The sequence below is a fragment of the Montipora foliosa genome, chromosome 8 (assembly GCF_036669935.1).
Source record: "Montipora foliosa isolate CH-2021 chromosome 8, ASM3666993v2, whole genome shotgun sequence".
Classification (NCBI taxonomy): domain Eukaryota; kingdom Metazoa; phylum Cnidaria; class Anthozoa; order Scleractinia; family Acroporidae; genus Montipora; species Montipora foliosa.
The window spans coordinates 23,164,764-23,187,263 of record NC_090876.1 but is presented as its reverse complement, the minus strand read 5'-3'; the positions used below and the strand labels follow the sequence as shown (position 1 = coordinate 23,187,263).

The 22,500-nt window shown below is 40.8% G+C and overlaps 2 protein-coding genes across 3 annotated transcripts in view; one reads left to right on the top strand and one right to left on the bottom strand.

The window, feature by feature from the left end:
• Positions 1 to 10,887, top strand: part of LOC137967957 (sacsin-like) — a 40,588-nt gene extending 29,701 nt beyond the window's left edge. Inside the window, 2 exon segments of the mRNA XM_068814559.1 lie at positions 195 to 10,544; positions 10,547 to 10,887. Coding sequence (XP_068670660.1) covers positions 195 to 10,544; positions 10,547 to 10,869 — 10,673 coding nt within the window. The 3' untranslated portion in view covers positions 10,870 to 10,887.
• Positions 10,888 to 14,927: 4,040 nt separating this feature from the next.
• The window catches only part of LOC137967962 (uncharacterized), a 7,658-nt gene continuing 85 nt past the window's right edge, over positions 14,928 to 22,500 (bottom strand). The window contains exons 1-3 of one of the 2 annotated variants that reach the window (XM_068814567.1): positions 21,535 to 22,478; positions 19,496 to 19,682; positions 14,928 to 16,089 (exon numbers count right to left, since the gene is read on the bottom strand). In XM_068814567.1, the coding sequence (XP_068670668.1) occupies positions 15,989 to 16,089; positions 19,496 to 19,682; positions 21,535 to 22,416 (1,170 nt within the window). In that variant the 5' untranslated portion in view covers positions 22,417 to 22,478 and the 3' untranslated portion in view covers positions 14,928 to 15,988. The other variant, XM_068814568.1, reaches the window with a different exon arrangement.

The window sequence follows — 22,500 nt, the reverse complement described above, 5'->3', positions numbered from 1 at the left end:
TCGAATTGATTCTACGAGTCTTTTAGTTCCCGGTAGAACACTCCTGTCTGTATCATAACTGATACTATATCGTACATGCTGTGGGCTGTTTCTTCATAAATCTTTGTTTAAAAGCTTTAACATATACATATATATATTTTAGACCCATTTAATTCCATCGGTTGGACTATGAGTTCCTTTTTTTTATCTCGTAGAGTGTACTCAGCTACGGCATCTCTCTAAAGGAGATGTAGCGTGTCTTATTCACCAAGCCTTGCCTCATGAATGGAAGAACGAAGAAACAATCTCATGGTACCCTGATGACGATAGGCATGACCATCCTTCGAAAGACTGGATAAATCTGTTGTGGAGGTACCTTGCAAAACACTTCCCTTCTGCAAAAGATCTTCAGCTCTTTAAAGACATACCTTTGATTCCATTAAGCTCGTCGCAGACACCAGTTACCTTGACAAGACTCTGCTATCCGTCCTGCATTATTTTAAAAAATGTTATGAACGTTTCTGTCAATGCCACCATGGCGAAAGCGTTGCAAAAGTTGGGCTTGATCGTCCTTCCGAGTTGCCCAACTTTTTTAAGCCATCATCCTGCAATTTGGGAGTTTTTAAATCCACCGACCGTTGAAGGAGTCTTGAAGGCAATGGTGGCTTCCTCATCAAGGATGGCAGAAGAAGTGTTCTCAAAAATCGTGAAGACAAATTTATCTAGCAAAGAGAAGCAGCTCTTGCGAACATTCGTCGCCAAAGTGCGCCCTTGTGTCTTGACGAGAGAGCAATGCACTCTCCTGAAGTCTCTTCCCATTTTTGAGACCATCTTTCAGCAATTTGTGTCCATCAAAGACGGACTTCACGCCGCACCACTTAAACCTCTGCCGATTTCTTCTCTTCAGGACCTCATAGACATTTCCCAAGAGGATTCAAAATCTCTTGCCCTTCTCTTGAAAGTCAGGATCTTGAAGCCCACTGAGTTGCTACGTGAAACAATTTTCCCCGATATCAAAAAAGGAAAATACTCAAGTGAGAAAATTGACCAGCTGATTTGTTATGTGCAGGAAAATTTCGCTGATTTTATTAAAACAGACCCTTTGTTCAAGAGCAGTATGCAGGAGTTGCCTTTTGTGGAAAAAGAAAGACAGAGAGTGACGGCATCGGAAGTTTTTGATCCAAGAAACAAAGTGTTGCAAATAATATTCGTTCACGAGGATGTATTTCCAGTTGGAGAAATCTACCGCAACCCAGCCATTCTTCTTATGTTAGAAGATCTCGGGATGAAAAACGAGCAACATATTACTGCAAGAAATATTTTGCAAACTGCCAGAACAGTTTCTAAGGTGACGAGCCCTTCCATCGCCAGGCAAAAGTCAGAAGCCATTCTGTGTTATTTGCTTAGCAATCCTAAAACGCTACTGGAGCTTGTTGATGGACAGCAGCTGGGAACCTTCCTTAGCGAGATTTTCTGGGTCTCAAGATTAGAACAAAGGACCCATCAATTTCCTCCATCTCTTCGATGGTGGGCAGAAGATGGAGGAGGGCGAAAAAAGTATTTTTTCAAGCCAACTGAGCTCAAAAGCCACAGTCAGGCCAGTGTCGTTGGAACGGTGAAGCCTGTTGTAGAAGTTGACCCAACGAGTGAGATATCCAGATATTTTGGATGGCAAAACAAACCGGAAGTTGTCACAGTCATACAGCATTTGCGAAATGTGATAGCTTCCTATTCTAAAGATGAGAAGTCCTTTTACATATTTGTGTTAAACGAAATCTACTCATTCTTGAGTGGAAAAAGCACCGATGCTGTTGAAAGGGCATTAAACGGAGTGAAGCTAGTTGCCTGGATATGGAATGGGGATGGATTTTCCTCACCAGACAATATGCTCTTTTGTAAACCAACTATTGACCTCACACCCTACATACTTTTCCTTCCCTCAGAGATGAAGAGTCACGAAGGCTTCTTTCAACGTTTTGGAATGAAAAAGACAAGTGACCCAACTGTTTTGCTCCAGGTTCTGAGAATGATGAAAGAAAAATATGGTGATGGCAATATGAAACATAGTCCTGTCGACGTCAAACGTGATATTCAGCTCTCTGTAGATATCCTGAACGACGTAGCAAATGCAGAATTACCAGAAAAGGTTAAGGCAAATGTTCTTCTTCCTACGTATGGGAAAGACAACTCAAGTGTCCGCTTTGAACCAGTTGAACACTGCATGTATTGTGAACACGACGAATGGCTAGAGGTAGAGGGCAATGGTAATGAAGATAAGTGTCTGTTTGTGCATCCATTCATACCTAACAAGACTGCTCAACTTCTTGGTGTTTCATCCAAGACTCATCGATTGCTTAATCCTGATGAGCTGCCTATTGGAGAAGAATTTGGGCAAGAAGAGAAACTAACAACACGGCTCAATCGCCTGCTAGAGGACTACAAAGATGGGTTTGCGGTGATAAAGGAGCTTATTCAAAATGCAGACGATGCTGGTGCAACTGTTGTCAAATTCTTATACGACAAAAGAACCAACGATGATGCCTTGACTTGCCTTTTTTCTGAGGGTATGAGTGGCTGCCAGGGTCCTGCTTTGTGGGTGTACAACGATGCAAATTTTAAAGATGACGACTTTATAAACATAACAAAGCTCAATGAGGCAACGAAAGTTCAAGAGACGGAAAAAATTGGTAGGTTTGGACTGGGCTTCAATGCAGTGTACAATCTGACTGATGTGCCTATGTTCACTAGTAGAAACTACTTTGTGATATTTGATCCCCATACCACATACCTTGGTCATGCCATCAAGAACAAAAGGAAGCCTGGTATGAAGATCGACCTTAACAAAAACGTTAATAACCTACGCCGGTTCAGAAATCAGTTCAAACCATTTCATGGCATCTTTGGCTGTGATCTTAGCCTTGATACAGATAACAATTTATTTGATGGCACACTTTTCCGTTTCCCACTAAGGACGAGAGAGCAGGCGCTCAGGAGCGAAATCAAAGAGCTGTCTTACAACGATGAAGAAATGTGGAAACTATTGGAGATGTTCCACGCTAGAGCCAAATCGTTGCTTCTTTTCACACAAAATGTGTTCCGTTTGGAAGTGTACCGTATTTCTGGATTGTCGAATCAAGTTTCACAACCCGAGTTAATGTTTGAGGTTACTAAATCAATTTTGGATGGAGGAATAGTAAGAGAATTTTCTGTTCCTGTCACATTTCCTGGTAATGCAGTGACACTAGATGCAGAACAAAAAAAGCTTCTCAAGAACTGTAATTTCCTCCAAGCATCGTCTAAGGTTACAAGAACCATTAGAGCTCATGGAGTTCACCCACCTCAGCTTCCTGAATCTTCGATTGTATTCAGTGTGGAATGTATACTCACAAACGCTGGTTTGGACTATTTTAACTTGGGTGACCAGTCGCGTAACCAGTGTGAAATTTGGCATGTGGTCTCTGCAATGGGTGATGGCAAGGCACTTCAGTTTTCAATGAATGACCCCAGCCTTGTACCCTCTGGTGGTGTAGCCGTTCAGTTAGAACCAAAGGAACCAGACGCTTTCATACCTCTGTCCGTCTCTCCGAATGGGGATGGTAAGAAACCAAGTGGCACCATATTCTGTTACCTTCCTCTACCAATCCAGAGTGGCCTGGCTGTGCACATAAATGGACCATTTGCAGTGACTTCCAACAGACGTTACTTGCCCGAAAAGCTTGAAGATGACAAGTCCTGCTATGGAGCGGAGTGGAATGATGCTCTCATGCAAGACTGTATTGTTGCGGCATTTTTTAAGCTCCTTGAAGATGTCAAGCAAAACATTCCCGACCATGGTTCATATGTGTATCATTCATTGTGGCCGAGGGTGTGCAATGTACACCAACATTGTTGGCCTTTTCTCATTTCGTTCTACAAACAGCTTGCTAGGGGAGGGCATGTTCTGTTCTCGAATGAACTGGAATGGGCAGACATCACTCGTGTTGTGTTCCTGCATCCCAGTCTCCGAATGAATCATCAAATAGGGGATGCTTCTTTCGCTGTGCTGAAGCATTTAGCAAAAGTGAACAACCTGGTAGTTGATTTGCCCACTGAGGTGTTTGAGTCATTTCTTGGTTGTCATCTGTGGGATGAAATAAAGGACAAGGCGTTTGACGAAATTCGCTTTTTCCGTGAAATTTTTTTCCCAAACATCTTGACAGTTCCTACAAATCTGAGGAATGAGTTGGTGCTTTACGCTCTGAAACTTGACAGGGATGATTTTCATGAGCTGATCAAGAGGCATGCTTGCATTCCAGTTTCGTCAAGTGAAAAGGTGCTTAAATGCCCAACCCAATTAGTTAATCCCAGCGGCCAAGCCTCCTCTTTATATTGTCATGATGACGCCAGATTTCCTGGTGGAAAGGAAGATACGTTTCTAAGTCCCCTAATTCTAGGAAGACTTCAGAAACTGGGGATGAAGTCAAATGATCTTCCCTGGGATGACATTGCCGAAAGAGCAGAGAGCATTCAGAAGCTAAGTATAGCCAACCGGAAGGCGGCCATCAAGCGTGCAAAAGCGCTACTAGATTTTACAGAAAGGAAATTAAAGTTCAGTGAAAACGATCCACCGCATGCTGTTTTGAATCGTCTGATAGGTGCGCCCTTCCTACCGATTTTGCAAAAACCCGAGTCGTTCCCTCTTACTTGGAATAGCGACGTGATGCATGGTGGTCGGAGGGCTCTGATCGCGCCAAAGGACGTTTATTTGAAAGAGAGGAAGTACCATGTGTGTTGCACCGAGCCTTTAGCGGATCTAGATGTGCCAAAGAGGGTCAAGAAATTATTTAAGCTGGAGCAGAAAGAAGTTTCACTGGAACATGTTATGACGCAACTTAAGGAGGCTATTTCAATCAACATAGATAAACTCGATCCTTCTGGCCTCAAAGAAGTAAGTCAAGTTTGTAGAAAGGCATATTCATATTTACAAGAAAACATGAACGAGCGAACAACTTCGACTGTCGAGCAATTTCTTTCTCAAAGAAAGTTTGTCCTCATGGAGAAGGATAGACAGTTCGTCTCCGCGGATCATGTCGCTTTTGAAGTAAATACAGATTGCTCTCCATACCTCTTTAAACTTCCAGCGGATCTTGCAGATTGTTTTTCAAGCATCATGAAACGTTTTGGTGTAAGGGAGAAGTTTAAAGCCAAAGATTATATTTGTGGACTTGCCACGGTCAAGCAACAGTTTGAAGAGAAACAACTCGACAAGAATATCTTACAAGCGGCCGCAAATATGGCTAATGAACTTGCTGCACTTGTAAATCCCAACGCTAACACATTAAAAGCATCCGACCAATGGGGACTAATTTACCTTCCAGATACTAAAAGAGTAATGCGTGATGTTACTGATTTGTGCCTAAAGGACTACCCGTGGATGCCTGACGATCCGAGAGAGCATTTTCTTCATGAGAAAATTCCTTGGACCAGTGGTGAAAAACTAGGCGTTAAAACACGAAGGGATGCAGCCTTGGAACATCATGATATTGGATTACCTTTCGGTCAAAAAGAGAAATTAACAAATCGATTGAAACGCATACTAACGGGTTACCCAGGTGAGAGCGAAATTTTGAAAGAGCTTGTGCAAAATGCCGATGATGCCCAAGCTAGTGAGATGTGTTTCATTAAAGATCCCAGACACCATCCTGAGAAGAGAGTATTTAAGGAAAGCTGGAAACCTTTGCAAGGGCCTGCACTTTGTGTTTATAACAACAAACCATTTACCAAAGTAGATATCGAAGGAATTTGTAACCTTGGCGAAGGCAGCAAAGGAAGCGATCCGAACAAAACTGGTCAATATGGTGTCGGCTTCAATGCTGTGTATCACTTGACTGACGTGCCGTCCTTTATATCTATGGGCAACGAAATTGGTGACGTGATGTGTGTTTTTGACCCACACTGTAAGTACATCCCTCATTCAAGTGAGTCAAGACCTGGCAGAATGTTCCAAGACATTGAAAGCTTGAGGAAAATATTTCCAGATGTTTTCTCGTGCTACCTTGAAGATCATTTTCCACCTAAGAATGCAACCATGTTTAGGTTTCCGCTGAGGTCCGAGAAAATGGCTCAGGAATCCAAAATATCTCAAACTTCAGTCACCGTGGAAAAACTGGATAAAATGATGAATGATCTGAAGGAAGAGTTGTTTGATGTTCTGTTGTTTGTAAAAAATGTCAGAAAGATTGCTATTGCGGCCGTAGACGGCAAAGGAAACCTGGTCACAAACTACTGTGTTCGTGCAATAATGTCACGTACAGATGAACTGAAAAGAGAGGAACTTTCTTGCTACATTAAAGAGATCGGAAATAAAGTTAAGCAAAGGAAGATCCTTCCTACAGAGGTAGAGGTGAAAAAATGTACCTACACCTTGGAGCTCCTAGACAGTGACGCAAGGAAGGAGAAGTGGTTGCTTGTTCAACAAATTGGCTTTGAGAAGCCTACACCGAAGGAAATCACCGACGCCTTTCAAGAAAACAAGTTGGGGATGCTTCCCCTTGGTGGTGTGGCCTGCCTTTTGGAAAGCACTTCGGCACGAAAGCGGGCAAAGAAAGCCTATTGTTTTCTTCCACTTCCTTTAAGAACGAAGCTTCCCGTTCATGTCAATGGGCACTTCGCATTAGGCCACGAGACTAGACGAACCCTATGGAGAGAAGAGGGTCGTGGTTACCAAAGTGACTGGAACAACGCTTTGTTACGAGACGTTATTGCGTCCTGTTACCTTACCCTTTTGGACGAAGTGCGAGGATTAATTCAACTTCCAGTTAATCAGGACCCTGCTCATTCAACGAAAACTTGCAGTAAAAATGGCATATTCACAAAGTTAACATTCTACGAGGAGATTTTCCCAAAATATCCCTTTGAGGATGCTGAATGGAAGACTCTCACGGACGCCGTCTACCAGGAAATGGATCTGAAGAAAATGCGGGTTATACCTGTTGTGAGAAGCATACGCCCAAGCTTTTGTAGTATTCCTGATGAGTCGAAACGAGAATCCACTGTTGAGATTCAGTGGTTTCCTCCGACCGGTTGTGGCAAGGACAAAACATATTTTAATGACCTCCATCTAAAAGGCTATTTTGCTCCATTGAATCCGAAACCACTTGAGCCGATCGAGTATCGAAAACAAAGAGATGAGCCGACATTAAATCCGAAGATTAAATTTGAAGAAATCCTTTTGAAAACTGGATTCAATCTGGTTGCCTTTTCCATTCAAATTTTTGAATCTTTCAAGGAGGCAGGATTAGAAGTGTGCTGCGTCTCTCCTTCAGTGGTGATGGAATTTTTTAAGTCATTCAGGGATGAGGAGCCTCTATGTAGAATTGGAAAGATTCCGTGCCATGTAACAAACACGAATTTCATCAATCTAGAAGGCGTGACTCTGGTGTTGAGGTACTGCAAAGATAACGGACATTTTTTGGAAAAGCTTTCTGGCCTTCCCTTGCTTCTTACTCAGGAGCTTATCTTACAATGTTTTAACGAGAGACAACCTTTATGCCTGAGTCCGTATTATGACCTATTACCTTTATCAAAGTTCCTTTTTGTGCATGAGACAATGCGTAGCGATGTTTTCAGAGGTGTTGACATAAAAAAGGTCACTGTTTTCCGTCCTTTGGATGTTAAAGTGTTCGCCTCTCAATTGCATCGTACCTTGCCTCCTCAGTTTAATAGCGAGGATCAATTCGTGAAGTGGTGCCCTGATGACCAGGCTTCCTCCCTACCGAGTCGTCGCTGGATCTGCAGGGCTTGGACGTTTTTGGAGGACTTTGCCAGCCAAGCCTTAAAGAAAGAAGAGGGAAATCAGGAAGGTGAAATTCCATCCATTGTTCACCTACTGTCACATCTGTCACATTGGTGTCTTCTACCAGCCACTGAGACATCTTCCACCACACTTCGTGCAAAGCAAAAAGTGGTAGAGCACTTTTTGGTTCCTCTGAAAAAAGCGGAATCAGTTCTTGATTTTGAAGAATGTGGTGACAGCGAACAGAGGGTGGTACGTGCCCTCCGAAGTCTAGGCCTACCCGAACTTCACAGTTCCATGTTGCCACATCATTGCAAGTTAGCCCAAAGTTTAGTAGCCTCCGTCAGGTCCCCGCACTCCCTCCTTGTTGCGCTTGACCATAAGCTTGAGGGATCGTCTTCCTCCCTTGAGGACAAGTTGGAGTTATCAGATGCTATGGTAGTGTTGGGTTACTTCAGCCGCAACACCGGGGTTCTTACAGAGACTGACAAGGAAATTTTGAGGAAGCTCCCATTTTATCCAAGAAAAAGCGGGAGAGTCGGAAGGCTTGAAGGAAAGAGAGTATTCGTTATACCCCGTGAATTTCCTGTCGTAGAGCTTTTAACAGTTGAAGCCAGTCTTGACTGTTGGTTTCTGGAGTCTGACCAACGTTTATCTGATCTATATCATTTCTTACAAGTGGCAACTTTGTCCTGTGCTGAAGTGTACATAAATTTTGTCCTAAAATGCCTCGATCATTTTAGTTTTGAAGGGATATTGGCCCATCTTCAGCACATTCGTGACAGAGTGTACCTGAGGGCAAGTGGAAACGAGAAGGAGAGACTGTTCAACTGTTTGAAAACAGTGAAATTCGTGCCAGTCGCCGATGGCTCACTGAAGACAGCGTCCAGTTTTTACGATCCTGAAAATGAGGTTTTCATGGCCATGCTTCCTGATGAGAGTTTTCCTCCAAAACCTTTCGACACTTCTAACTGGCTAATGTTTTTAAGGGAGATAGGTCTGGTTCAAGACGTTCCTGCAAGTGAATTTTTGGAATTCGCATATGAAGTAGAGCGGGAGGCTGACACTGCACTTACTGACAATACTCGCCGGAAATCTGAAGTGTTAGTTTATCACCTCATCTCTCGACCAAATGTAGTCTGCGAGGGATTGTTGCCTCTGGTCCGTGATATTGCCTTTATAGCAACACATCCTGTCAACGAACAACTGCGAAAACTCTGTCCACCGTTGAATGACACAAAAAACCCATTCATTTCATTTAAGGGATCGATTGTCAGTGATCACGAAAAACTAGTGTGGACAGAAGCACATTTGCTTCCCAAATGGGCGGATCCCAGGTTCAATCAAAGCAGGCTTAGATGCCCTCATCGAGGCGATCTTGAAAATTACCTCAAAAATATTTTAGCAAGTCTTCAGGTTGTTACAAATCCCCCTGTTGATCTTGTTGTTAGTCACTGCCAAACCGTGTGTTACTACCTTGGAGGCAACGAATCAGAAAGAGAAATTATTCGGCGTAGCAGTTCTTCAACGATAACCGAAGTCATGGAGAGCATTTACTCATTTTTGCAGGAAAATGCTCTGTCAGAAAGTAATGTCAAGCGTCATCTCGAGAAAACCTACTGTGTTTTAGTTGAAAGGGGGCAAAAGCTAATTTTGCCCAGACAAGCAGTTCTACAGCTGTACGAGCAACTTGAGATCAAGCCTTTCCTCTACAGAGTTCCCCCATATTTTGGAAGGTTTCATCAGTTATTTGAATTTTTAGGTTGCTCCAAAAACGTATCTCTTATCCATTATGCCATGGTCTTGGAAATGCTCCAGAGGAATTGCCAATCGGGGAATTTGAATTCAGATGAGGTTAACAAATGTGCCACAGCAGTAAAGGGATTCTTCAATAGCATGCAAGAAGATACGAAGTATTTGTGCACACTTTCTAAATTGTATCTTCCATCAATGCTAGCCAGGGGTGACCCCAAGAATTCGAATCTATCCACCATCCCTGTTTCTTTGCAAGAATCAACGAATCTTTTCTTTGACGATGCTCCTACTTTTGGCCATCGGATTCAAAGACTAGCTCAACCATTCGTTGTTGAACTCAGCCTGATGAACGTGTGGTGCAAGTCTTCTACAGACAATTACAAAGATCTGATGATGAAATTACCGCGACCTTTACGACCAAAAATGTTATCTGAAGTGATCAAAGAAAAACTTAGCCATCCTCAAGGGACAGTTATAGTATCGTCAGAGATGGTTAATACATTGAAACAGCAGCTGCGATCATTTCAGTTTGGTCGTGGGATTGCTAGACTTATCAAAGACGCCAACTCTCGAGACAAAAGTTTTGACAAAGACGTAATCTCCGGCATTGAAGATAGTTTGAGAAAAATTCAGCTGCTTTCCGTTAAGAGTCTCAGTACCTCCCTTTTCAACAATGAAGTTTTGATCCCAGGAAGTCAAGCTAACGTACCGTTCTTCATAGAAACTCTGCAAGAGTCTGATGGACATGTATATAAGATATACATTCAAGCAACAGCTGAAGGACATGTCAAGAGGTCTTCAACAGCCTGGATAGCCAAGGTGATTATGGAAATGTATGGTAAGTATCTAGGAAAGAACGCGTTTATCGTTTCTGAGATGTTGCGTTGTCCTGCTGCAGAAATTTGCTCAATGCTAGATGAAATGAATATCCTTAAAGATGACAGTTACATTGCAGAAGAGATGAGCATTTTGCCTGAGCCAGGAACCATAATTCCAATTGAGGTACATCATTTGCTTAAAACTGCTTTCGAAGAGTTGTTCCTGGCGAGATCGTAGGCTATCAGCAGCATGACCCAAGTCTGGAACTGATGGAAGGCACTGCGACATATATTTTCGCCCTCCTTATCGAAGAAGTTACAGATGAAGATGATCGACATTGGACACGGCAACAAACCTGTTGCAGCAAATGCATGTCGTTTGTTATTCTTAATCAGAATGCAACAGAAGCAACCAAAAGGTCCTCGATGAAGAAAAGAGAGGTCTTTTTTCAAGTTTTTGCACTATTAGATATCCTCTACCACGAGAAGCCAAACGTTGGCTCACACAAGAAAATTGCTCCGATCTGGCCGACACTACATTGAATGACTTAGGAGGAGAATTGGAGAATCTGGTGGGTGATTCTACCCGAATGCGTAATTCAGACAATGCCCTGTCCCAAGATTCCAAATAACGTTTACTCCTGGAGCATGGCAAACAAGGCCTGGGAGATAGCTGCAAGGATTGTGGCGCATGTAGAGGGAAGATGAGAGGTGAGGTTGTTGATTCACTTCTTTGAATCACTACAAATGAATCATTTCATCGATCCATCAGTAATGCATCCACAGGAGCTCGGTTAAGCAATTGATCGACCAAGTGACCGATAAATCAATAGACCACACTTCTGTATAGCCTCCAATGGACCTATCACACGCCCAAATGGAGTTTTAACTTATCGATGGTTTGTTTCAAAACGACGATGCACATTTTAAATTGTTGATATGGCTGTTGGACAGGGAAAGGCATCAAACGTATTACACCTTCGGGTTTTTTTTTTTTGCTATCTGTAGACGCTGTTTAGAATTCAAGACCCATGAAATACACCAGAATGCGATGAAAAAGGGAATTTGCACTTTCCAGTGCAGTAATTATACTCAATGAGATATTAACGCTATCGTAAATTAAAAATGTTGTTTTCTTTAATGGGCCACACCCGAGATCAAGCACTCCTGAGAAGTCTGGGCCCAAAAATTTATTTGTGAACTAGTAGCTCGTTGTGCAATGATCAACCGAACAAATTAGGACATTAAATTAAACTGGAGCGTAGGAGACAAAAAATTTTGTTCCGTAATCCATTTCGTCTCAGTACTGTGTCAACGCTACTAATACAGAAGTAAATTGTGAGATGAAGCCTTCGTTAGGGGCTCTGTCGTCCATAGAGTCCATAGTATGTATTTCACTTTTTGACCAGGTTTTAAGCTTGCAAATGCGACTTTCATTTTTTTCTTGTTACATAAGGCTTTCAAAATGGTAAAATTTGTCGTAGATACCCTACATCTGAAACTTGAAAATTTCTTTTCAAAAATGAGTCACTGCATTTAGGGTGACCGACACTGACAGTTTATATCATTATTGTTTTATCCCCATTCACTATATTTAATCACAAAGTTTAGCATATAGGCCATAGCATAAAATGGGTGAAATAATAAAAGATAGCTTGAGTGATTCAACCACAAATGAACTCTTTGCACGCCCCGATTTCATCGTTCATTGTTTTTTTACCGACCTCGAGAGCTGTTGTAGCAGCTGCATTTACTTTGTTTTAGCATTTTCTGTGGGGTGGAGTAATAGTAGGAAAAACATTGGTACCAGTTTATTCAGCCTCATGGTACCCGAGGCACAACTACAAGTGAACGATTATTTTGCAGAAATTACAGTAACCCGTTCGTAAATTGTGCCGAACGGCATCAATTACGACGCGCATGTCAGCATCCTTTGGCCTTTTGAAATTATTTGATAATCGGTTTAATACGAGGATCACACACAGTGAAAATATTATTAAAGAATCGTATAAAATGATTTCTAAAATTGACCTTAAGCAAGAATTCCAGTACCTCTTCTGTAGCCGAAAGTGTATTCTATCCTGGTAATTGATACACGATTGTAACTCTAACCCTAACCCTAGAAAAGGCCTTGTGAATGCATTTCAGGAAGACTAAACCACCCAACTTTTGATAAATGATACCCTTTTTATTGTTTATTTTAGTTATTTATATTTTTGGCATACAAACACCACGAGTAATACAGGTGACATTGGCTTCTCCATGAGGCCAATGCATGGGCCAGCCAGGGGTTGAACTGTGGGTTTATTAAACAAGGGGTTCAAACTGATTCCCTGACTCTCTCCGTTGAGTACATTTTGTGCAATCGGTTACAGTCCCTGCCTGGTTTTCTAAAATGGCGGCAACAGCACTATTCTGCTTAAAACGAAGCTATTCCCAGGTTTCAGTTTCCTACATGGATTTACAAATCCAAAGCATTAAATCCCTTCGAACTCCTGATCCCTTTAATATCTTCGTAGTTGCCACCTGTAAGTTTACAAACTCGTGAATAGCCCAGCCTGTATTGCATCTTTTATCAAACAATGTAGACTATTTTCTTCTATTCTCGGGCAAAACTCGTATCCATTTCCTGGTATTCCCCCACATGGAAACCGATAACATGTGCTAATCATAAAAATCACAATTTCCTCGATTGTGATTGGCTTAAAAAACCATAGGCAGCCCACACAAACAGTGTGTCTGTTTGTATGTTCGAAATATGAAATGTATGGGAAATATTGAAGAGTCCTAATATAGTAAACTTACATCGAGAAATGACTATGTTAAAGCTCAAAATAACCTCAGTTAAACAGTGCATCCAATCAGTGTGGAGCAAACAGCGTGACGGTTGCTCCTTGGCACACGAAATCCCGGCCGCGGATGCTGGTCGCTTCGAAAGCTGCATTTCTCGAAAATTATTTGGCGGTTAGCGCTTGGATTTTGAATGGATCTTCGATTGAATGGCACGAGAAGAAGCGTCAACCTTTCAGTTTATCTGGTGTTCGATTTGAAAGACGGGCGATTTTAATTTCTGGGTGAAAATCGGCTTGACGCTGGAGCGGTCGAAAATGAGCTTTCCACCCTTGTCTCCTTCTAAGGACGTGTAGTAACAGTCAACGGAAAACCCACCAAATCGCTCAAATTCACCGTTTTCAGCCGCAGAAATGACAATACACAACAACTGAGGTTATTTTGAGCTTTAACATCGTCATTTCTCGATGTAAGTTCACTATATTAGGACTCTTCAATATTTCCCATACATTTCATATTTCGAACATACAAACAGACACACTGTTTGTGTGGGCTCCCTATGAAAAAACTCCAATTTTCCACTAATTCCATTGCCAAGTTGTTATCGAACATTTTAATAAGCCAATCAAATTCAAAGTTGTAGTTTAAATCAACCAATCACATTCAAAGTTGTAGTTTAAATCAACCAATCACAACCTTGGTGTAAATCACCGTAGAAACAGTGCACAGTCTCCTAAATTGGGGCTTTTTTCAGTCTTAGTTTCTTTCAGAGCGACAATAAACAATTTAAGCTCCTTATTTTTCGTCTTTTATTGCAAATTTTCCCTTTCTTTCATAACTTGGCTCTTCTTTTCTCGGAAATTGTAAATTTTTATGATTTTAATCACAAATTTTAATCATTTTAATCATACCAATTAAAACTGGTAAGAGGACTCCGTATCGTCCAATTCGGTCTGTAATCATACTCGTGATAAACAAATCGGACTCCCGCGATTTTGTTATCACTCGTATGACTACAGACTGAATTGGACTCCACTCAGTCTTATTTCCATTACATAATATTCCTTTTATGTTTTCATTCCTGTCAAGATTGCGTGACCGTGACATATTGCGCGTGAGAAAAGCCACAAGGACGCCTGTCACGTAACTTAGTCAGGGTTAACTCTAATCCTTAGCTCACGTAAACAAACTATAAAGTGCTACTATGACCACAAAAACTATTTTTATTTTTCTTTGGATTTCAAAACTATGTTAATTAAACAGTAACTGATCGAAGTTTTAAGCCTTGATTTCAAAAAAAGACACCTGTTTATTTTACCTGGAGTTTCCCTGTTTAATGGTCCGCCATTACTAACTTTAAGATCTTGAGAGAGTTGGATCGAGGAGAAAAAGACGTCAAAGACTCAGTAGTTTAAGAATGCAAATGCCTGTGTACGCGGCTGAATTAATATAATGCAGCACGTAGTTTCGGGCATTCAGACTTTGAAATTCGTGTTTTGCATATATAATAAGCTGTGTTTACAGGCGGAAATTTTAAGCTAGTGAGTAAATGACTTCACTTTTCCCTAGATCCCCGTTGCTGCACCTAAACTCTAGAACGAGCTGCCATTAGATCTGAGAGGTCTAGATACAATTAATTTATTCAAGAAACATTTAAAGACTGATCTTTTTAAAAAAGCATATAATGTTTAACTTTTTGATAATTTATAGGATTTATTGTGATATTTTTATAAGACTGTAAATAGGTTTTTAATTTATTCATATTTTATTACTAGTGGAATCTTTTTAATTTTTTTAATATTATGAATTGTAAAGCGCTTTGGTCAATTAGTGGAGTTAGCGCTATATATATTATGTTAAATAAATTTAAAAAAAATTAAATTAAATTAAATTAAAATTAAATTAACTCTGAGATCCAATCGGTCAGTTTGGAATGTGAGTAATGGCGGACCGTGAAATCCAAAACTTATACTCAAAGTAAATAGCCTTTGGATAAAAATCAAAGCTTAAAATTTTGACAGTCAAGTGTTGACCAATCATACTTTCTAAAATCTGAAGAACAAAAAAAAAAGTGATGTTTTGACCATGGTAGCACTTTAAACCACGAGCCCATTAGTAGGAGCCTCCATCTGCAGTAGATATTTGAGTCAACCTTTGCCCGTATCTTTCTATTTTTAGAACGAACCCTTGAGCAGGAGACTGGCATTTACATAAATTTACATCAATTTGCACGATTACAGCTTTACTTGTCTTCGTTAGACTATGACTTTACTCTGATTGGCCTTTTAAAACAGTGTTTGCAAGGCCGAGGAGCCCGTGGCGTTCTAAAAATAGAAAGATACGCGCAAAGGGTGACTCATAAGGGCGTGTATGAGAGAGGCAAGCTCCTACTCATGGGCTCCTGTTTAAACTTATTCAATCTATTTCGCTTCATAGAGTGTTTTCGCTCATGTGACCAGCATACTAAAACAAAAGGAAGAATTTTGATAAAAATTGGAGTTCAATTCCGAAAAGAACATCTGCTTTCATTCTTCCAACTCTCTTCTATCCGGATCCTAACTTCTCAGATTGAAAAGAGAGATAATGTTCTTTGTCTTGAAAAGAAAGTTGTGCGACATATTTTCAGAGCCCTTCTAGCACTCAAAAATATATGTCAAGTTCAGTCAAATGGGAAAACAAAATTGCACTATAATTTTAGCCCAACTGAAACTTTAATTTGACCTTTCATTTCCGGAAAGTTCATGATCAAATAAAAATAATTACTCTGTTTTAAACCTAAACAATTCTTTTTTCCTCGCGGTCGTCGTGGACGCCGACTCAAGAGTCCCGGGACGAGGAGAAGCGACAGCCGAAACATGTTTTTTCACGAGGGCTATGTGTTTGTTTCTTCAAACTTAACTGTTGAGAGCGAGACAGTTGTGGAACTTGTGACTGTCATAATCTCCTTGGGTTTATTAAACACGATGGCACAATCTAGTAGGGAGAAAAATCAAAACACGAAATCATATTTTCACAGAACTCATTGGATCAGATTATTCAACTACCAACTAGCTGGTGCCAATGGCAGAGCTCGTCATAATCATCATCACCATCATATCTTTCTGTACACTCAGAGTGGAGAGTAGCTTGGTGTAGCTACTATCTCCGAGGATCTAAATTCCCGACCATGATATACCACAGAGGACAGACCACAACAACACCAATATACTGATTCATTACAAATAATGGGCAGGGTTTTTTAATCAATAGTTACGGAAGATTTCCTAACAGCTTGCGGATTCAAAGCCCGGACGGATCAACAAAAACAATGCAAAAGTTTAAGTTTCTGATCTCTTCGGACAAGGATGATACACCGTAAGCTTCATTGTAAAATACGGTTCCTTCTAAATTTAGCCGAGCAATGTTGAAGAACATTGGGAGGTAAGCCACTTACCGTGCCCGGAAGGAATGGTCAACCTATTAAACGCGAGATGGGTGCTTGTGCGAGATGGATTAAGTACATAAGTGAGGCGTCCATACACGGCAACACTTCTTTTTCCCTGCTCTTTTGCATTTCATCGTAGGCCATTAAATGTCATGATTTTAAGTTACAAAAATCAGGGAAGACGCGACCCTACGACCATGTGATTCTGTCTCGCGCTGCTCCACCACTGAGCTATTTGACCAAAGTGGGAGCTGTTTTATAGCAAGGGCGAGATATTTCTCGCAAGAGGCGAACGATCAAGGACATGGCCATCCCCCAAAACCTTAGCGTCACTTCCTGGCGTTTTACTCGACGCAATAATCCGAGCCCGTAACTGGTGATATTAAAAGGTGTAATGTAAAGTCAGAGTCACAGGAAGGTGCGAACCTACAACCTCCCAAAGGCTCCGTCCCCACAAATGCGTTTTCCAGTTGTATTAGAAAGCTGCAGGTCATCTCAGGGAGGAGGGTGGGCACCCCCTGCACCCTCCTCCTAGATCCGCCCCTGATTGTTTTAAACAGAAAACTAGAAAGTGAACTGAACAGATTTCTCCTTGGTAGAAACGTAAAGTGGTTGACATAAATCCCAACAAATCCGATGACACTGCTATATATGTCAACAATCTTGAACCTCTTTCGGAAAAAGTGCAGAAATTGCACGAAGAATTTGGGTGGGCCACTGCGTTGGGAAATGAGTGCGATGGTGAGTTCCAAGAGTATTACTATAAGATTCGAAAAAAATCAACGCTTTCTCGATGTTTCCATTGCTTCTACAGAATAACAAACGTTATTTTCTCCTGGAACATATGAAATACATTTGATTGACAGGCTACCTCCTCTTGGCCAATCCGAATTTCCCGTCCTCTGGTGGACGGACTATTGAAAATACCGAAGAATAGACCGTATTCACGATGGCCGGCATGTTGGATTTGCTATTATCATGCAAATTAGCTACACACTTCAGACGGGGCAGACAACAGAGGTTCGAGAGGTTGTAACGAACATCTAAGCGACACAGATGATTTGTTTCACGTTCATTGAATGTTTATCACCTAAGTAGTAAATAGGATGATTACACAAGTTACTTCGATGTATTTTTAGTGAAAAATGAGCAGATAACGAAGCAGCAAGTCAAAATGTCAAAGGCAATCAAAGATATAAAATTATTATTAAAGGTACTTAATTCTAAATTATAAAGCTTACTTTTAGCAATGTTATCTCAATATTTCGACGACCCGATTTTCCGCAATTTGCCTTTTTTCCAATGTTTGCCTCAGCATAACACTAATTTGCATGACAATTTGAAAACCAACATGGCGGCTATCGTGAATAAGGCCTATTGTAGCAGGCGGGATTTCAAAATTACTAGTCCCCATGCCAGTCGTGACATGTGGTAGCAGATGAAAAGAAAAAAAGAAAAAGTTGCATTCGTGGACAGGATTTGAACCCGGAGCACCCACTTCGAAGGAACTGTTTTTATTCACTTAACCACTAAAGATCAGCTGGCTGACAGTTGTACCAATTATTTACCAACACTAATTAGTATACATAAAATCATTGCTGAATAGTGGTTGAGTCAAGTGCTTGATTTTAAAATGGTTATCTTTCTCCTCAGTTTTGATAACCGACATTTTCTCGTGTTTAAACTTGTTTCCTAGTGGGTGATTGTACACGTTTACAGCGGCATTCGGAAGAAAAAAAATATTGACATATTTAACAAAATAATGTTTTGGCAGTTAACGATGTGTTACTCTAGTGGTTAAGTGAAGGGGTTAATAATCGAATGTTCCCAGGTTCGAGTCCTGCAAGTTCAGGTATTTGGGTTCATTTCCCATAATCCCTAAGCGTCCTAAATTGACGATAATAGTCAATTTAGAGAAAATTACGTATTGTCGATAATCGTCATTTTAAATGGAAATGAGTGGTGTATTTTCATGCAAATCAAACTCATTAATATTTGAATGGTTTAGCACCAAGACTCGTTTTGAACTAGGGCAAACTGCGACTCAAAAATGGCCTATTTCCTATGGAGCGCTTTCACTCAAGTGACCAGCAGCCATACTAGAAACTGAAACAAAAGAAAGTATTTGCATAAAAATAGAGTTCAAATCCCAGAGGATTAGTTTGGTTCACCCTTCCATTCCACAATTCCACCATTGGCCGCCATTCCTTTGCTTTGGAATGCCAACATGGCCGCCGTGACTTCATGTGAAAATTCTTTATAATAAGGTATATAATTTCCGCTTGGTCCAAGGCTCATTGAAGCATGCTTTTTCTCTCCGGAGGTTTCTCTTGAACTGCCAGGGGCACCCAACGAATCTCAGTGTTCCTCACATTATCTGTTCCCCAGAGGAATCTTGCTGGCTGGCAAAAATACAGGTGTTTCGATTAGCTGGCTGGGAAATTTTGTTATTGATAGAGGTTTTGCCTGGGAATTACTGACTTTTTCTAGCATTTCAACCCGAGCTGGCTGTAGAAACTCTGAAGACCGAGGACGACTAAAAAAAACCCCTTCCCTCTCCCAGAGAGTAGTCACAAACATACGACGGCTGGTCAGAGTGATTGCGCATGCGGAAAAAACCTGTTTTGTCCCGGTTTTGTCGCCTTTATTCGGTCGTTTCGGATCGAGGGATTTGAAAGCGCGCGGAATTCCTGGCTGGGAAATAAATTTGATCAGCTGGCTGGGAAACCAACCAATTTTATCTAGCTGGCTGGGAAATTTCTTGTGTGTCTTGCTGGGAAAAAGGAACAGATAATGTTTTCCCAGCAACACTGAAAAACACCTGAAAATGCCTTAATAACATTTATTTTCATTAACTGGGGTATAATAATACATTTTGCAACAAATTGGTCGTTGGGTGCCCCTGAACTGCGTTAATGGATCTTTCTAAGATAAAAAAGTGAGATTGCAACAAACCTTTAAGTAGTCGATCAAGTTTATCGGGAATGAACCTTAAGACAGCCTTATAGCCCTCTCTGAAATCCACCAGGAAAACAGCAAAGAAAACTGGGTCGAGACATGGTGGTAGAAACGATGCAGCTATGACATATTGGGAGAACTCGGTCGTGATAAGATAGCCTGACATGATAAAGCCGATCGCAACCTACAGAAAGAAGGAAAGATAAATTACGCAATTTACGCCCTTTGATGTACCGCGAGGCCAAAACGCTACTCACGTGGAGAGGACTTACTGTGTTAGGAAGAATACAAATTGGTAAATCCTTTATCATACCAAAAGTCTTAATTAAAGCAGCGGTGATTGCAGTGACAGATGATTTCATTAAAGAAATCAACAGATTGATCTATAGGTTTACTTGGAAAGGGAACGATAAGAGGGATCGAATATGCTGCTCTCACTCAGCAATGATTTTGAGAACGCTAACTTAAAATCAAAGAGACGATCTTACTTTATCAAGGTAGGTATTATAACTCACTCAAAAGCAAAGATATATGTCGTTCTACGATCTCTAATGTAGTCTATATACAGTCGAATTTGGTTTTTTCAGATTTTTCTACCGGCCTTATTTGAAAAGTCGCTATGTCCTTACTACTGCTTCTGACATGATACTTGCTTTACTATACAACTTAGTACGAAGAAAAGGATCAATCCCGCCATAAATTTCATTGAAAACTGACATAACGACCAGACTGTATTATCTGAATAAAGGAGAATTATTTCAGTATTGAACTCATACTTGCATACACCTTATTCCAAAATGGCCACCATTTGAGTTATCTTTTGCTTACTTGCAGATTAGTTTGTTGGGCCCATTTGTTCCCGTAAAGGACTCTAAGGACTAAGAAAAATTTGAATATTCTCTAAGGACTTTGGAAATATTTTTACCACGCGCTACAGAGGGCCGCAGCCGCTCATGGGATAGGTTGGGACCATCGTTTTAGGTCTGTCAGTAACCTTCTTTCAATATATAAACGGCCTAAAATACACGTGGTTACCGTACTTCTCAACCTCATTTTGATTTTTAGCGGTCTAGTAACATTCCAATGGGCAAGCCGTAGTTTCCAGGAGTACATAGGAGTACGCGCGCGTATTTTGAATACTTCTGAAAGGCCGGCCTTATGTTGTTTTAACAAATATGTTATTACAGTGTTATTTATCCTGGAGATTGAAAAGCGTCCTCGGTTTATCTTACTTCTGTTACTTCTGTATGTTGATTAACATACTGCAGCTGGCTGAAGCATCCTAAACTGAACAGTTTCATTTTGAAGCTTTAGCCACAATAAGATCCTAACTCGCCAAGCTGGCGTCTAAACTGCGACAAGTTATTTGAGAAATTGTTTTAATTGATGCCCTGAAGCAACATTTTGCTTTTCGAGTTGAGACGGCTTGAGATAACGGGTTAAGATTACAAAGCCTTTCGCTAAATTAGAAATGTTAACGTAATATATAAAATATTTGCAAGATTGGGAAAGGTTATAATTACTGCACATCGTTTCGACGATTGTTAACTAGTCTATATTTAAAAAAAGTTACTTGGTATAGAGCGATTGTTCATCGTTCTTTTTCGTGACAATGGACTTTTGAAGATTGACTAATCCGCAACTATTAATGCTTTTTAGATTGTCAGCCTTGAATTGCAAAAATGTGGCAATCTCCATATTAAAAGATTAGCCTGATTGACCATTGGGAGCTCGAATACCTATTGCCGTTTGGTTTTTAGATAACTGGAAAGCTTGGCTATGAATTACCGTTACTGTTTTACTGAATGTTCTTCTTTTTCTTCTTCTTCTTAACATATTGGATAACAAAAAAAGCAAAGGAGGGAAGGAGGTGTAAGAAGCGTGCCATCCACATTTTTTAATACTGCCAATATTGAGGTGTATCACCCAAACTAGGGACAAAATCCTGTTTTTACTTTTGACGCTGTAGTGAATGAAGCAATCTTAAATCCAGTAATTTTTATGGATTATTCGCAACAACGCTTAGATCAACTCACCATGACCGGAATCCACGTCAAATGAAAGCTTAGTCCCAACACGCAAATCATTTTGGTGAACTCTCTTTCTGCTCCAATTCTTCGGTTATAAAGTGCGATTCTTCGGGACGAGAAGAACGGGGCCGAGGCACCGACGACTGAATAAGTCGGACAACTAATGCAGCTCGGTACACTGTGCACAATCTGTAACAGAAAACACGCTGAACTACTCATGAGGACAGCAAATAAAAATGTGTATTCTTTGTTCTTCTGCGGATAGCTTATTCGATCTATGGAGCATAGTATCTCGGTTGTTGTTCCGTTCGATAATGTGTTGTCCCTTATGTGGGACGAAACACCTTCCGGGCCGAGGCCAATGTAAGGTAAAGATGCGATCGCAAAAGCAACAATGTCAATCCCAACCACTAAATTTGCGATCACCATAAGCGAATTCCTCTTCTCTCGATACCTGTGTGCATATCTGGAACACGCAAACGAAGATGATAGTCTTTCCCCTATGCTTCGATAGATTCCTCTCGCTTTCATAGCGAGATAAGCGGTGTAATTCAAGGTCGTAATGACAAATAACGAAGCGAGCTTAAACCACACAAACATGAGGTAAAACATCTCGCAGATCGTCGGCCTTTTAACAAAATTTGTCCTCTTTCCGCTGGTGCAAGCATCGTACATCGACAAGTAGATAGGCAGCGGGACTGAGACTGTGAGAATGTCCAACAAAACAAGCGAAATTAGCAAAATATCTCTGCTACTTTGATGACATTGGCGACGAATCTTCGTGTAACACACAATCCATGAAAGTATGTTTAGAGATAATCCTGTTATACCGACGACAACCAGATATAAGTTCATAGAACTTGAAAATGTACAATGCGATGACTCCATGTTGTGTGGGTTATTCTGCCTTCGTCTTCAAGTTGGCACTGTTTTGTGACATGCCCATACCATCTGTCAAACGTTGTGGTTGTG